Genomic DNA, 17,187 nt, shown 5'->3' with positions numbered 1-17,187 from the left:
CTAATATATTATTTGGTTTAATTATTAATAAATCTCTCCTGCAGTAAAATATTTTCTTCTGTAAAATTATTTTTTTATTTAAATTATGCAGTTCAATAATTAATATACTGCTTCAGTTTATAGGTGATGGACATTTTTTTCATTACATACCCGTTAAATATATGTCGCTTGTAAAAGTAGTGGATCTATTTGATATTTTGTGGAAATAAAGATACTGACTCGAAAATTCTCTTGATCAATTTAGAGCCGTTGGATCTTTCGGATAAGATGGGAGGGGAGTAACGAGTGGGCATCAGGTGGACAACGGAAGAGAAGAAGTCTGGGGCCCATGCTTGTCTATAATGCCACGTGGCGGATATAGATAAGGTGAAAGCTGGGGCTTAAGAGTCTACGTGTTATATCCACGATGCAGTCTACGGTCCATGCTACCGAATACATACGCGTCGGTCCAGATATTACACAATAATGTGAAGAAAATCGTAGATTATTTGTATTTAACTTTATCTGTAATGTACGGTTACCATTTATTTTTCATTTTAATTTATTTACATGGAGATAAGTAATAAAACGCACGTTTTGCGGTGAGAAAATAAATAATGCGATTTTCTGGGGCCTCTTTTATGCTCGCCAAAAAAACCTACAACAATACTCCAGTTAGAAAGACCCATTACATGTTCGGGCCGCCTGATATAGTACTAATGTGCGGCCTTCGACCCAACTTAGAACGTATGCAGAGTATACAATGCAGAATATCTACATCGCTTTCACTTGGAAGTTGGAAAAATAAAATTTAGAAACTTCTTTATTAGAATAACATTTAATCTTTACATATTCTTCTCCATCTAAATAGGTATACACCAAGAAGACATATATTTCTAGTTTTCTTTTATGGATTGGAGTGTTCTAGGCTGTGGCTCAAACTAAATTTCTGGAAGTGATCCACTGTTCGACAGACAAACCTGGTTACTTTACGTAAAATGAAATACATAATCTTCGCATTCAATGTGTATATACGAAATTGGATATTTACAACGTTTACCCACATAAATAAATAATCTGAAAGTAGATTTTGAATCCAAAACACTTAGCACATATTCAAATTACCATTAAGCATTGATTATGCATCTGTTCCCAACATGTCATCTCAATAACTTAATATGTATTTCCACTCAATTGTACATAAAACCAAGCAAAAACATGAAATATTTCAAGGTAAGATTTTTAATCTTCTACAATTATGTTCAAAGAACAGATTTTTAATCTTTTCAAATGTATAGTTGAATTTTTGAGGTACACCGAGAATTAGCCAAATCGCCTCCAACTTTAATTTGCAGCGTTTATATATGTCCCTATATAAAATTGGATATTGTATTCATATGTATAATAAATTTTAAAACCACATTAATGAAACAAAGGTAGTAGATATTTCCATGCAACTGAGATATACTCTTTATTTGTTCATGTGAATTAGAAGTCATGTTTTTTTCTTCTTGTTTCTCATAAATTAAAAATAAATTATTAAATTTTGATTTTTTAATGATACTTATTTATTAATATTACCGATCTCTTTGATATAGGTACTATTGAAGCCCATACTGAAACCTAATTTATGAGATCAATATATTAAGAAGTTTTGTAACCATGTAACTAGGTTGTGCAAACCATTATATATGTCAGTTAGAGTGTTTGCTAGTATAAAACCTTGGCTGCTGTAAAAGAACAGCCTCCCCTTTTTTATTATATGAATCAAATGATCTTGTTTAGTTCTTGAAGGCAACACAAAACTTCTTTCTTTCTTTACTTCATTGCATAATAAAGCTTTAATAAGCTATTTCTGTTTCAATAAAACTCTGTTTAACATTTATTCTCAGGTGCTACCTTGTTTTTTCTTTGTTTTCGCAAAGGTACCAACCTCCTGGGAAAGTTCTTGCATTGTAAAACTCTTAATCATATAATGATATTTACAGTTAAGCAAAAATATTTTGATGTTTTTAAAATATCGAAAATATACGTTGGTAACATATAACTTCTTCAATATGACTTAGAACACGTAACAGTCTTTTCTCTACCGTCAAGATAGGAATTCATGATTTCGACAGACAAAGAAATCGTATGGGCACTCTCTTAAAACACCAATTATATAAGAGTTGGGTTACTTTGATATTCTTGTTTGATTCACCCATAACTTTTCGTAAAAGCTTGTTGGATTTAAATTATTTTGGCCATACCCTAAAATATGGTTGGTCCTTGGTCCCCCTCATAAAGGTTTACAAGAATTTAAAGAGAAGAAGTAGAGGAGTGATGGTTGAGAAAATCTTACAATAACAACAAGAGATAGTATTCTTATTTAATGGTTTTCCTTCTTTGCCTTATCAAACCCCATCTTCAAACTTTTTTTTTTTTTTTTTTTTTTGGACAAACCCCATCTTCAAACTTCTCCTTTTGTTTTTCCACCGATGTCACTTTTACGTTTTGTTGAAGATTTGGGTGTAGCTCTTTCAAATCTTCCATGATACTTTTTACATGGTACATAACAAAGTACTAGGTGATAATCCGCGCCTGGCCCAGAATGTGATGATTAGTTTTGTTATTTTTTTTAAAAAGACATTAATCTGGATATCAGTTTAGTTTTAGGTTGGTTTTAATCACTTAAAATATAACTTTCATTTTAAATCAATGTTTATTTGGTTTGTTAGGTTAAAATGTTTGATGTTATTAGTTCTTTTCTTGTGATAATCAAAAATTACAATTATTTATTCGTTTTCAATGTTATGAATCTTATATAGCCGTGATGTCAAACCAATAGTTCCATATTATAGTTTCTAAACGGATAATAGTTGAAAAAAAAAAGAAAACAGATATTATTTATACAAATCATTTTATTTTAATTTGGTCGATATTGAAAGAAGCATTAAAAAAATACTTCAACTTAAAAAAAAATATTTCAGTTATGGTAAATACTTAGTTCTCATGTGCTCACGTTAATATGCAAATGTATATGTATGTAAAGTATATGAAGATGGTTGAAAAATACATAAAGATACTGTTAATTAAAATTAAATGATATTTTTCAAAATAACACATAAAAAATAAAATTATTAAAATGAAATTATTTAAAAACAAAAATATTGTAAAATTTATATAAACTATAATATATAACTTATATAATTCTTTAAATATATGCATATATATATGCATATAACAGATCAAATTGGATATTTGTTCCTATAAATACTGGTATTTGTGATTTGCTTCTTTTTTTTATGGATATTGCATTTTAGTATTTGGATTTGCTTTGTAGATATACAAATATCTTGACTTTTTGTTTGAATCAAAACGGATAACGAATCGAATCAAAATTTATGAATACTTTACCCAGCTCTATCTGTAAACAATAAAATAATTTTGCTTTCGATTCGATATTTATTTTGATTCGAAAAAAACGAAAATTAAATAGTGTGAACACATTTATATAGAGTTTTATATTAAAACGAAAATTAAATAGTGTGAACACATTTATATAGAGTTTGGCTGAAAGGCTCTCTACACGTGACATGTGTCCATTTTAGTGTGAACATATTTATTACAATGCTTCTACATATGACATGTGTCAAGTTTAGTGTGAATGCATTTATTACAATGCTTCTACTTTAATATATAACTAGATTTTGACCCGCACGTTCGTGCGGGTGTATATTTCAAAAATATATTGCTATTTTTTTCATGTCAATATCAAAGCTGAATAAAAATTCAAATCTGAAGAACTGAACTGATCACGATCCGAGAGAGTAATATCAAAACCCGAACCAAAATTGATTAAATATCCAAATTATTCAAAAATTTGATATTTAGACAACCAAAACCATAACCATTCGAATCGAAGTATTTTGGATATCAAAATATATCCGAAAAAATATTTACTTTATATATATATATATATATATATAAGTATATAAATATATTAATTATCTTTAGTTTTAATATATACAAAACATCCAGAATATGTATGATACTTTAGGTTGGTTTAAATACTTGAATATATGCATATTTTAAATGTATTTTGATATAAAACAATTTTAAATTATTATTAAGATTTGAAATATGTATATAAAATTAAAATTTTATTTTATGATTTTTTAGACAAAACAATGTTTTTAGATAATTAGATTAGTCCATTTTGTATATTTTAAAACTGATATAATGAATTTCTAATTTTTATTAATACATAAGCCATTACTTTTTCTTCTTCTTTTTTTATCCATGTTTCAAAGTTTTAATTTTTTCATTAGTTTTCTATGAATTATTAATAATTTTATGATTTTTTTTTAAACTGAACTCTTAAATTTTTTATATTTGACTAAACTAAATAAGGTAATAATACTGTTTTTAAAAATTGTTTTATACAGTATACTATTTCTATTTCAGTTTGTGTTTTTATTTTCACCATAAGTAATTGTAAAAATAGTGACAGAATTGTAAATAAAAAAATATAGAAAGAAGGTTATTTAATTTATTGTAAAAACAATGGCTAAATGTTTAAATAAAAAGAAGTATTAAATATGTTATTCATGTTTCTAAACAATTATCATTTGTTATTAATTTATTAAAAGTACAATGGCTAAATTTGTAAATAAAAAATGTACACATCTCTACTATCCATATTTCCAAACATATTTCATTTATTTTACTATCTCTGTTTCCAAACAATCCAATTGTGTACTTAAAAGGGCGGATTTATTTTTTTGTTTTATTTTTTTAGCAAATTTAATTTTTATATTTATGTTTTAATCATATTTGTGTTTTTGTTTATATTTCTTTTATAAGATGTTTTAATAATTGTATTAAAATAGTTGGACCACACCTATATCAATAGGTCATGTTCCTTTTTAATAGTATTGATATTTTATATATATATATATATACTTAATTTCAACTAAATTTCAGTGGCATGTAGTTGCAATTATTTAGGAAGAATTAGGGTTAATTACTAAATGTACTTTAGTTTTAATAGTTTAAGAGGGATATATGTATTCTATTGGTTTTATTGGGTGTGTGACTATTAAGCTAGAAACAGATGATCAATTTTCATTGGACGTATTATTCAAATATCTGTATATATGATCTATTTTTACGTGAAATATGGTAACACAAAAATGAGGAGGTATAATATTTATTTATATTCTCATAATAAATCTCTATAATATTATTTGAGAAGTCAGTTTTCTATGTTTTGGGTTCTCATAATAAATACTATTACCAATATTTTTGATTAGTTTCCTTTTTAAAATTTTCCAAATAACATATATGATAAAAAGAAAAAAATTATAAAGTTTAAGGAAAAAATTAAAAAGGGAAATATATGTATATATAAAATGATTTCATTAAGAAGAAAAGTTCACAAAATAAAAATATTCCTTTTTTAAATAACATCCATTTTTAAATAACATAAAATATACTTTTGAAGTAATAAAATATTTCTTTATATCTATATTTTCTTAGATGAAAATATATATTTGTATATAATGTGATTTCATAATTTTAAACAATACAAAATCTAAGTAATAGAAATATTTTTATATACCTAACTATTTTTTAGATGACTACATAAAATAACATATATATATATATATATAATAAAAAGGAAACATTTATAAAGTTTAAGAAACAAATTCAAAAACGAAAAAATATGTATATATAATATGATTTCATTAAAAAGGAAAGTCCACAAAATAGAAATATTCAGTTTAAAAATATTTTAAACAAAATAAAATATACTTTTGAAGTAATAAAAATTTGTTTATATCTTTATTTTCTAAGATGAAAATATATATAGGTATTTTTTGTTGACATCAGATATATATATATATATTGGTATATAATGTGATTTCATAATTTTAAACAATACAAAATATTTATTTTTCAAAGTAGTAGAAATATTTTTTATATACCTAACTATTTTCTTAGATGATTACATAAAATAATTAAGTAACACAAACTGATATATGTTTGATTGACTACGAATAGTTTATAATTAGTTAGTATTATTGAAATATTTATTTATTTATAATATTTTTAGTTGACTATGATCTCTTTCAATTATAGAAATTTTTTATAAATTATATTTTATTTATATAATATGATTTCTAAAATACAATCACACAATTTTTGTAAACTGCTTATTAAAAAATTAACGATAAACATCTTGTGATCAAATCATTACAAAACATTTTAAAATAACATAACACTATATATTTAAACTAGTTAGATATATTATATTTTATCATTATTAAAATTATTTGCTTTTAAATTATATATTTTTTTTATTTGTGAAATTTTATATAACCATAATCAAAATACCAAAGCGAATCTGAATTCTCTTTTTTGAGATTATTTTAAATAAATGTACAGTTTACAGTTTAATAAATCTAAAGCATAAAATTATTTAGAATTTATAAAATATTTTATTATTATAAATATTGATATGTGTTCATGAGTTTCCAAAAATGTATTAGTTACTTACATATGTAACTTCCTATTATTTTCGCTTCATTTTCTAATAATTTTATTTTTAAAATCAACGATAAATATTATGAAAATATATGCACATTTAAATGATATGTAAAATTAATTTTATTCTACTTAATTATAATAAAAGATAATTATAGTTCAGTTTGAATTTGACTAGCCTAATCCAACATATATTTAATCAAGAATATATAATTTTATAACGATAGTTTATTTTATAAATTTAAATTATAGAACGACTCAAAACATATTTACAAATGAAAATAAAATATTAACTAACTGTTATAATTTAGTTTTTTGTAAAATTTATATATATGCATACTATAGAATTTTATCTTTATATATTAATTTATGTAGTTTGAAATCAGACACTTTAGTTTTTATATTTCATTCTAAGCATAATATATCTTAAGTTATACATAATTTTTCTCAAACATATTTACATATCGATCTAAGTCAACGACCAACGTAAATACAAATAAGAAAATTAATCATAATTTTAATATATTTAAAATAAAAATATTATAGTTGAATTTAGGGAAATAGATACAATCCAATATATCCAAATGACAACTAAAACGACTCTAAAAATCAAAACCGACTAGATATAATATATCTAAAATCATATCTCTAATTAAAGTAATATAATATTATTAATAGAAGTTATGCATAGAAATTATAAATTATTTTTAAATTAAAAGTAAATAACAATTAATTATGATATTATATTTACTTTATAAATTTTTATATCCGTACATGACCACGGGAAAATCACCTAGTAAAATTAAATGCAATGCACATATATTGAGTTTCACTTCCGAGAATCAAACTCCAAATTTGTACTTGTACTGCTTACTGTACATTAACGTAGATTTAAAATTCGTATACTTATAATCTCAAGATGTATCTAAAATAGACCTTAACCTTATATATATCTTTGATTGGAGTTATGCGATTGTTAAGGTTCTGGTACAATATACGATAAGAAAATTATGAATTGGAGATGTTGAAATTTGATTCGGATTAGTTAGTACCAAAGGAGAATATGAAAAGTTGATATATATATATACATATATTATGCAACAAAAGAAAGTTGGTATTGGCATCCACCAAATGAAGGACATGCATAGTTTTTCTCATTTCTGACCTTCCTACAGGGAATCATTAGTCTTCGAAACTCAAAAAAGTGGGTCCAAATATTACCATTATGAAACCAGTTGGCCTCACTAGCTACTTCTATAATAGAGAAAGAGACACAAGATACGTACGCATATAAAGATGATCAAATTTTTGGGGTCGACTTGATGATGATGATGATGATGATGAGTAAATAACTATACACACATGTAATGGACTTGATCGTGATGATGATGCATATAGAAACACATATAAGAATCAATACCAGGCCATATATATAGAGAGAGTATTGATTAATTAGTTTGGTCTTTCTTGAAAGTTACAATTTAGCTAACTTCCAAACCCCTTCGGTGATATATGTAAATAAATAAAACAGATTAGAACGAACAAGCTAGAAAAAGTGTGTACAAATCGCTATAAAGTAAATTTTATTTTCTTATTGGTCGTATATTGAAAGCAAATTGTATATATGATATTGGCTAGCTAATTTAATGAACAAGTTAAAAATGGCTTTTTGTATTTTGTTAGGTTCTTACGTGAGGGCATGATCCATGGCACAAGCCACACCTTTTGAGAAATTGGGAACAAACAGCCATATTTTTCAATAGCATACACTACTATTTAAAAATCAAAACAAAAGCAAAACTGACTCTTCTTTCTACTACTTTTCATATTTTCAACAAAAAAAGATGGGCTCAGCTCATAAAACTTAACCATTAAATGAAAAGTATATATTGATAGGCTCAACATCAGAAGTTAACTTCATGGTACGTTGCTTCTGGTAGACAACAAAATAAAACAAATCATAATTGGATTAATTAATCAATCCATTAGGACATTTGACTTAGACCAAATCATGAATTGGCTCATAAGATGCCATTCCCTTACATCAATGTTTTTGCCTACCTGTCTAGCTCTTGCCACCACATTTCTACCTCTACACCTTTTGTCTATATACGCAGAATATCACAGATATATATATTGGATGGTCCATTCTCATCGTATTATCTTATTTGTGAGTTTAGTTAACTAGAGTCTAATATTCTCAGTCTGCCATTCTTTCTCATTTTAATTTTAAACAGTATATAGGAGAAAAAAATTAAGTGTCGTCCTTGTTCAAAACAATGATATATTTTAAGATATGAGTGCCTCTCAAGACAAAACACTAATTGTCTAATAGTAATATTCAGAGAAGTATACAGATATATTTATTTATTGTTAAATTTATAGATTTTAAGTTTTTTTTTTAAATTATAGAGTTTTAATACGTGAAATATATAAGATATTTACGTAAGTAAATGAAATCTAATGTTTTTAAAAAAATACGGAATCTAACGTGCTATCTGATATATCATTTTATGTATTGTAACCATGACCATATGATATACGTGATATATACTTGTTTTTGAAGAAGACGGAAGGGACTCTTTTGGGTGAGAATGTGATATTGCATAGTGTGAAGCATTATTATTCTTACTCATGAGGAAACGTGAAGATGGACAAAAGGGATAAATTTTTAAAACCCTAATTAAAGAAAAATAATGATGTCCAACTGTGTATTTTGCATCTAATCAAATCGACACCTTTGAATATTGACTTTTCTTCATTCCACTTTTCTTATTTCTTAATCTTTTCCTTGAGCAAATATTTTCCATCTTTTTATTTTCATTTATTTCCGCATTTTTCATCATGGCCAACACACAATTCCAACTATCGGCTAAAGTTACACCTATCCCCTAAACTATATTTGAGAAATGATTTTGCCATATGTCTTTTCTACAATCATTTTCACAAAAATAATATGATATGTCTACTAAAATTGATGACATGTCTTATAGATTAATATGACATAGAAAATTATATTTAATGTTAATTTATATTTTGATAATTTTTTAAAATATGGTAATAACTCATATATTACATTTATTGTCGATTTTTATTTTTGGAATTTTTAAAAATATGGTAATAACTCATAAATCATCATTAAAATAAATATATTTAATTATGGCATTTCAAATTTCTAAATATCATTTAAATTAAAAATATTTCAAAAATATATACATATTTTTAGAAAATTATAAAAATTAAATCATAAAATCAAATTAAATCGTAAAATCATTAGTTTCTTATATATATCTACAGATTTTATAAATATTTTTTAATTTTAATTTTTGACAATTATGCAATTTTACATATTTATTTTATATATTTAATTAAAATAAATAGATAAAAAATTCTACCTAAGATTATAATTTTAAATATATACATGCACATTCTTAAATATAATTCAAAATAAACAATTTTTTTTTAGTTTTAGTATTCAGTTAAATTAAATTTATATTTAAATATTTATAAGAAAAAATTATAATATTAATAAAAATTAAATATAATTTATATTTATCTGTTAAAAAGTATTTAAATTTTTTTTTTACTGCACATGGTGCAGGAAAACACCTAGTGTAATATATATGTATAAGATAAACATTAAATAGAAAATATAAGTGACTCAAAACATCTCTTAACACACTCACACACACAATATATATATATATATATATAACTTGTTGTTTTTACCTTCACCACGTTATTATGACTCTGCATATACACTGATGTTTCTGAAGACGCGTTGTCACATTCAACAACCAATAAAAGATATTAAATTTTCCAGTTTGGCATCAGATATATGAGTTTTGCTTAAGCATCCAGCTAATCTCGGATGTGAGCAAGTTTTTGTATATGTTGTGATATGTATGGACAACTTCAGTATAGGGTTCCCTATACATATCTTTATGTATATTTTAAAGAATGTGAAGAAGATATGGAAAATGAGATTGTTGGGTGAAGAGTAAGAGAGATTGAAAAGTGAGGATAACATGTTTTAGGAAGAGAAGAATGGATCTCAAGTTGCTCAAAAAGGAAGAGAAGAATTGAATGTTCAAGAAGTTTTGCCCAAGAATTCACAATTTGGTGTGGTGGGTTCCTCTAAAGGGCAAAGAACAAAAGCGTGTTATGTTTCCATTACTATTTTCATTATTGCTATTATTATTAGATTTTAGTTCTATAACAATCACTACTATTACTAGATTTTGGTCAATCAAGACAATAACAGTCCAATGGTCATCGTTCAATTAAGCTACAGTAGAAACTGATATCACATTAATCGTATTTTTATTAGCATTGCAGATTTATATGTCAGCCGTATATATTCTGAAAATTAGATAAGACTTGAAATCTTGAACTACAATTCCCCTATCATTTTAGATATGATTCTACCTCGTCTAGTGTTCAAAACTAATTGAATTTTTAGAAAACTATTAGGTTAAGCCAAGAGCAACAACCTTCCTAATATCTATATAATATATTACATGCTCATAACTTGCAGTTTATTTAGATAAAACTTGTTGATTATCTTTGTTAGTGGAATTGTTTAGTTGGTAGATTTCTGTTCCATCATAAATAATGTACAAGACCCAACAAATATAAAAATATGTGTGTGTGTGTGTGTGTTTTGGCGCCAAATATATAGCATGTTTTTTGATCAAAAAAATAAAATTATTACAACAACGAACCGTAACAGTAAATTTAATTTGTAATGCACCTAAACTCAATTTATATACATTGTTCTTTTAGACCGATCGAATTTAATTTGTAATGCACCCAAATAAATTTAGACCAAATTAAATTTGTAATAAAGAACTATACCAGTGAATTTAAGTCAGTTACCCGTAATGCCATAATTTCTTAAATTCAATTAAATGTAACAGTATCTTTTCAAAAAAAAAAAATTAAATGTAACAGTAAATTTTAATTGAATTTCACAGTCGTGAATCATATGAACTGCAGTAAAACAAAATTGAATAATACGACTAATACGAACAATGAATCATACATTTACGACGTCGACATGTTCCTTTTGCCGAACAAATTATTCCACATATAATTTTTATTCTACTGGCTTTAAACAAATCTTAACATGGTTAATTTTGAAATAAATAGTTTGTTGGAAGACGGAAAAAAACAAAAGAAATAGTGCTACAAGAACACGATACTTGAATATCTTTTAGAGAAAAGACAATACTGTTTGATGTCAGCACTTAGTAAACACCACACAGAGTCTTCGCCAGAGAAAAAGAAAGGAAGCATGCCAAGAGAATTTCAATATGTATATATATAGTCAAATTTTTTTTTGAAAAGATATGTATATGTCAATATTTTTACAAATAAATATTTGCTAAACATATGTATATTTAGTTAAACATAAATGTTAAATAAAAATAATCCTAGAGAGAAACTAGCTAGGTACATTTATACTTTTTCCCTACTATATGTATAGGAAAAGGTATTTAAATTTTGTTATTTTGGTCTTACTGGAAACAAGAAACAGGCCAAAATTTGGTTTGTCAATTTTAACCCAAAAAGAAAAGAATTTTAATTGCAAATCTGTAGCTCTTCAAACTAGAGATGGGCGTTCGTAAATTCATTCGGATTCGGTTTAGATGTATTGAGGTTTCAGGATTTTGGGGTCAATGATTTCATTCTCATTCGGGTATTTTAAAATTTTGATCCGGATTCGGTTCAGATATTTGCGGGTTTGGTTCGGGTTCAGACAATCCATTTAAATTATTTTAATTTTTAAAAAATTTATTATATACTTTAAAATTCTCAAAATCTATAAACAAAATAATATACTACATATAAATTTGAATAAACATATGTCAAAATAAAAAAACTTGAAATTTAAATTGGTTTGGTTTGAATATTTGGATAGAGAATTAATAGATATTTTTAATATTTTTGGAGTTTTGAGTACACTCTATTTATTTTTGACATTTACTTTTGACTATTTGTATATATTTTCAAGTTTTTTGACAACTTAAAAGTATATTATATAACTTGTATGTTTTTAATATGCATAAAATTTTAAAATAATAACTATATTTAGGTGTATAAATCTATTTCGAATATATTTGGGTACCCGGAATTCTTCGATTCGGGTCGGGTTTGGTTTCACTTCTTTAAATACCAAAAATTTGATCTCGTTTGGATATTTAATTAATTTTGATTCGGGTTCGGCACTACTTCTTCTTATCGGGTTCGGTTCGGCTTTTCGGATTCGGATTCTTTTGTCAAGTCTTATTTCAAACTTATCTACATTATTAAAAAAGAAGTACCATTTAAAATTATCGCTTAATTTTCACACTTATTTACACTACCATGTCACTGAAAATTAAATAATACTATATATTTTAATGTTTTGTTTTTTCAACTTAGATTAATGTGCTTTCCTAAATTAAATTTGAAATAAATACACTCATTCACTTCTCCATTAATTCAGTGTCAAAAATATTTATTACCTTCAAAAAATATTCATTTTTATTGTACAAATTATTCATGGAAATTATAATATCAACTCTTTATTTAACAAATGTGAGTGAAAAAGTATTATCAAATTTGAAACGAAACTGGATAAATATTTAAACGAATTTACTATTTTTGTATTAAGAGAACCAGAACTAAACCTGATTCGAAAGAAATATCTCGGATATTCGAATGTATTTGAATCATATTCATATACTTAAATATGTTACCTACTTTTAGAGTTAATATCCAAAATATAAACTATTTTAAAGTTGTCTAAAATATTTAAAATATAAAAATAGTCAAAAGTAAACATCTAAAGTAAATAAACAATAATTAAAACACCTAAAATACTTAAAATATATATTTATTCTCCATCCGAATTTTCAAGTTAAACATGTTTTTAATTTTTAATTTAGGTACTTTGGCTTATATTACTCAAATTTATATGTTATATTATTTTCATTTTTAGATTTAGGGAAATTTAAAGTATATATAAATTTTGAAAATTTAAAAATAATTTAAACGGGTTGTCCGAAGCCGAATCCACAAAGATCTGATACGAATAAGAACCAAAATTTATAAATATCCGAAAGGAGTTGGAATCATTAAATTTGAAATCTCAAATCCGAATAAATTTTAAGTATTTAGCCGAATTTGAATAGATACTCAAATACTCATCCTTAACTGAATCAATGTGAAATGATCAAATATTACAAACACATCATTTAGTATAAATAAATAAAAAATAAAACAGAAAATTAATATCCGTGTACCGAGATATCTAATATATTAAAACTGAAGTAAAAATAGTACTTATTCCTTAGAGTTGCACAAAAATTACAATGGCATGCTACTTCTTTTATTTAAAGATTATCCAATTAAATATAACACATACCCAAATAATATTTATTATTTTGCCATACAAATCCAAAACGTTATTCTTTAACATATATTTCGTTTTAATTAACTACATTGTCATATAAATCAAAAATGTATTTATTAACTTGCCATATATTTCGCTATTATTAAAACTATATTGCCTTGTTAATCTAAAACATGATTAATAATTTATTCTCATCAAAATAAACTACTTTGCCATTATTATTATCCAAATATATAGATCACATAGATTTTATGTGTGATTACTCACAATAACTAAATTGAAAAAATATTATAATTTTCTATATGAGTAACATAAATTTGACATAAACGAAAAGTTTCGAATAAAATTTTGTATTACTAGCTGTTTTATACGAAATAAAAAACATTTCATACACATATCAATATATAAAATCAATATGAATCCTTTTCAATATTTAATAAATATTGAACATATAATTTTGTCAAAAAATAAGTTGTCCATTTATAGTATAGATATAGTTACTAATTTTAACATTTAAAATAGAGAAATTTTCTATATTAATTTAGATTTATATATTAAAAACCACTGGATAGAAGAATTTTTTTACCTCCTTTAAACAATATTCTCAGAAACGTCTTTTAATCATTTTTTTTCTTTGAAAACATTTTGGTGATAAAAACTTAAAAAATGATATTGAGAGAATTACCCTTTTAAATATTAGGGTTTGAAAACAATATAAAATTAGTTGAAACGAAAACAGTAATAAATATTTGAATGTATTAGTAATCATTTGTTTGTGATATAAATACATTCAATACAATAATAATCAAACAATAATCTAATATTGTTTGATCACAGTTAATAAAATCCAGTAATTACCAATGGTTTATAAGATAATAATAATTTTTATAAATTAAAATAAATAGCTCTGTCGGCGTGTATGTCAACTTTAGACATGTATTTATTAAAAAAACAAAAAATCAGATATAAACTTTATATATATATATATATATATTTAAATCAAAATATTTAGAATGTAATTTAATAAAACTTAAAAGTATATCTAAATCTCTAATATTTATATTTTTACTGTTTAATATATCAAAATAATTGAATTAAAGTCTCCAGAACATTAAAACAAAATATCTAATAATTTGAAAGGTAAGCGCATTAAACATGATACAAAATATCAAAAAATATAACATATTAATCTACAACATGAACACAAGAATCAAGTTGACAACATTATCAAAAATTAGAATATATAAAAACCAAAAATAAATATCCGTGCGGGCGTACGGGTCAAACTCTAGTTATATATTGTGACACTTTACAACTAGTTGCGTTTTTATTTATTTTGATAAGTAACATTATATAAGAAATTGCTAATATAGACGAATCTACAAAAGTATAAAAGATCTAAAAACGAAATATACGCATTAAAAAGAAAAGTAAATAAATGTAGATGCGATTCAAGTATTCGAAATTGGGTTAGTAATAAATGAGAATCATGGTTACTATGTGCATATATTATACACAGACTTTAAAAGCCTTCCCTTAAAAAAACTTCATTTCATTCCATTCCTCCTCCTTCTCTTCACCATTTATCTCTCTCAATTTTTTTTTAAATTATATTTCTTCAACAAAACAAAAGCAAAGTTCCAATCTTCACCACTTTCGTCATCACCATGTCCGATGCAACCGTAGACACATACATATCTTTTGTGTGAATAATACATATTAAAGATTCATTTGTTCATGGCGGTTAAAGCTCATCACCATCATCCTACTATGTTCTACCTTAACAGGTACTCTCTCTTTATATATACACACATATATATATGTATGTTCTCAAACGTTTGATGTTTTGATATCTCAGAAACGGACAAGAAGGGAATGATCTTTCGCCGGAGCTGCAAAAGTCTCAGTTTCCGTCCATCACCACCGGTTTGACTTCTAACTCCAATCGATTGGTTATCATAATAAATTAACCGGTTTATCACAAGAAATTAATCGGTTTAACGTTTGGTCGGTAAAAACAGGGGTTAATACAAGAAAGCGAGCCAGAGAAGTGATTGATTTAGAAAACATGACGTCTCCGATGAACCCTCCGCCGTCTACTCCGCCGCAATTTATCAGCCGTCGACAAACTCCTAATGTAGTATCCACCGGTCTTCGCTTGTCTCAGGGACAATCGCAGAATCGAGAACAACGGTCACCATCATCATCATCTTTTCCGATGACAAACGAAGATATCGCCGGAGAAATCAAACGACAATCGGATGAATTAGATATATTTCTTCAGACCCAGGTGACTGTTTTTTTTTTAAATTTAGTTATGATTTTGAAAATATTAAAAAAATTACTAAATAAATTTAATTTGTAAAGGGAGAGCAGCTGAGGCGCATGTTAGCGGAGACCGGTGAGAGGCACTATCGTGAACTTTTAAGAAGGACGGAAGAATCAGTTAGACGGAGATTAAGAGAGAAAGAAGCGGAGATCGAGAAAGCCACGCGTCGTCATGCAGAGCTCGAGGCACGTGCGACGCAGATCGAGGCGGAGACACGTGCTTGGCAGGCGAGAGCGGCGTCGAAAGAAGCAGAAGCGACGGCTCTACAAGCTCGGTTGCAGCAAGCCGTAGCTCACGGCGGTGGAGCCACGGTTGCGGAACCAAATTCCGGAAGCGTAGACGGTGTGGATGAAGCCGGAGACGCCGAATCGGCTTACGTTGATCCCGATCGCCTTGAATTGACCGGACGGAGCTGTAGGATTTGTTGCCGGCGATCGGCAACGGTGCTGGCTTTACCGTGTCGGCATTTGATCCTATGTAAAGGTTGCGACGGTTCTGTGCGAGTGTGTCCGCTTTGCTTCACCTCAAAAAGTTCAAGTGTAGAAGTTTTCTTTTCTTGATGGGCTTTCATTTAGTGGGCCTAATAGACCCAACATTGGTATTTTATAATTAAAATTTATATTACATTAAATTCATCATCATTTTTATATAATACCAAAATTTGAGTTTCTTCATCTCTGAAGCTCTCAATAAATTTGAGTTTCTTCATGTTCCCAAGTTAAATTCTATTGTGTCAAGTTGGTTAAACCATGTAATAGAGATTGATAAGTCTTCTGTAGGATCAAACTATGATGTAGGTCCTAACTTTGTTGGAAAATGAAAGTTGTTGTTGAGCCAAAAAAAAAAAAAAAAAAGAAGCTCTCAATAAAGCTGAGAGGCTGATATATACATATAAATATCAAATCCTACACAGCGGCCCTGTTTTCTTTTCCTTTAGAAATTATTATTTTTG

At 26.2% G+C, this 17,187-nt stretch overlaps 1 protein-coding gene across 1 annotated transcript; it reads left to right on the top strand.

Annotated features, from left to right (window-relative positions):
• Positions 1-15,439: 15,439 nt before the first annotated feature.
• On the top strand, positions 15,440-16,870 carry LOC108849095 (BOI-related E3 ubiquitin-protein ligase 1). The gene is made up of 4 exons (XM_018622601.2): positions 15,440-15,693; positions 15,765-15,832; positions 15,928-16,196; positions 16,274-16,870. The coding sequence occupies exons 1-4, from the start codon at positions 15,644-15,646 to the stop codon at positions 16,793-16,795; spliced, it is 909 nt and encodes a 302-aa protein (XP_018478103.1). The 5' UTR covers positions 15,440-15,643; the 3' UTR covers positions 16,796-16,870.
• The last annotated feature ends 317 nt before the right edge of the window (positions 16,871-17,187 follow it).

The sequence above is a fragment of the Raphanus sativus genome, chromosome 4 (assembly GCF_000801105.2).
Source record: "Raphanus sativus cultivar WK10039 chromosome 4, ASM80110v3, whole genome shotgun sequence".
Lineage (NCBI taxonomy): Eukaryota > Viridiplantae > Streptophyta > Magnoliopsida > Brassicales > Brassicaceae > Raphanus > Raphanus sativus.
This window is presented reverse-complemented; position numbering and strand designations above follow the sequence as displayed.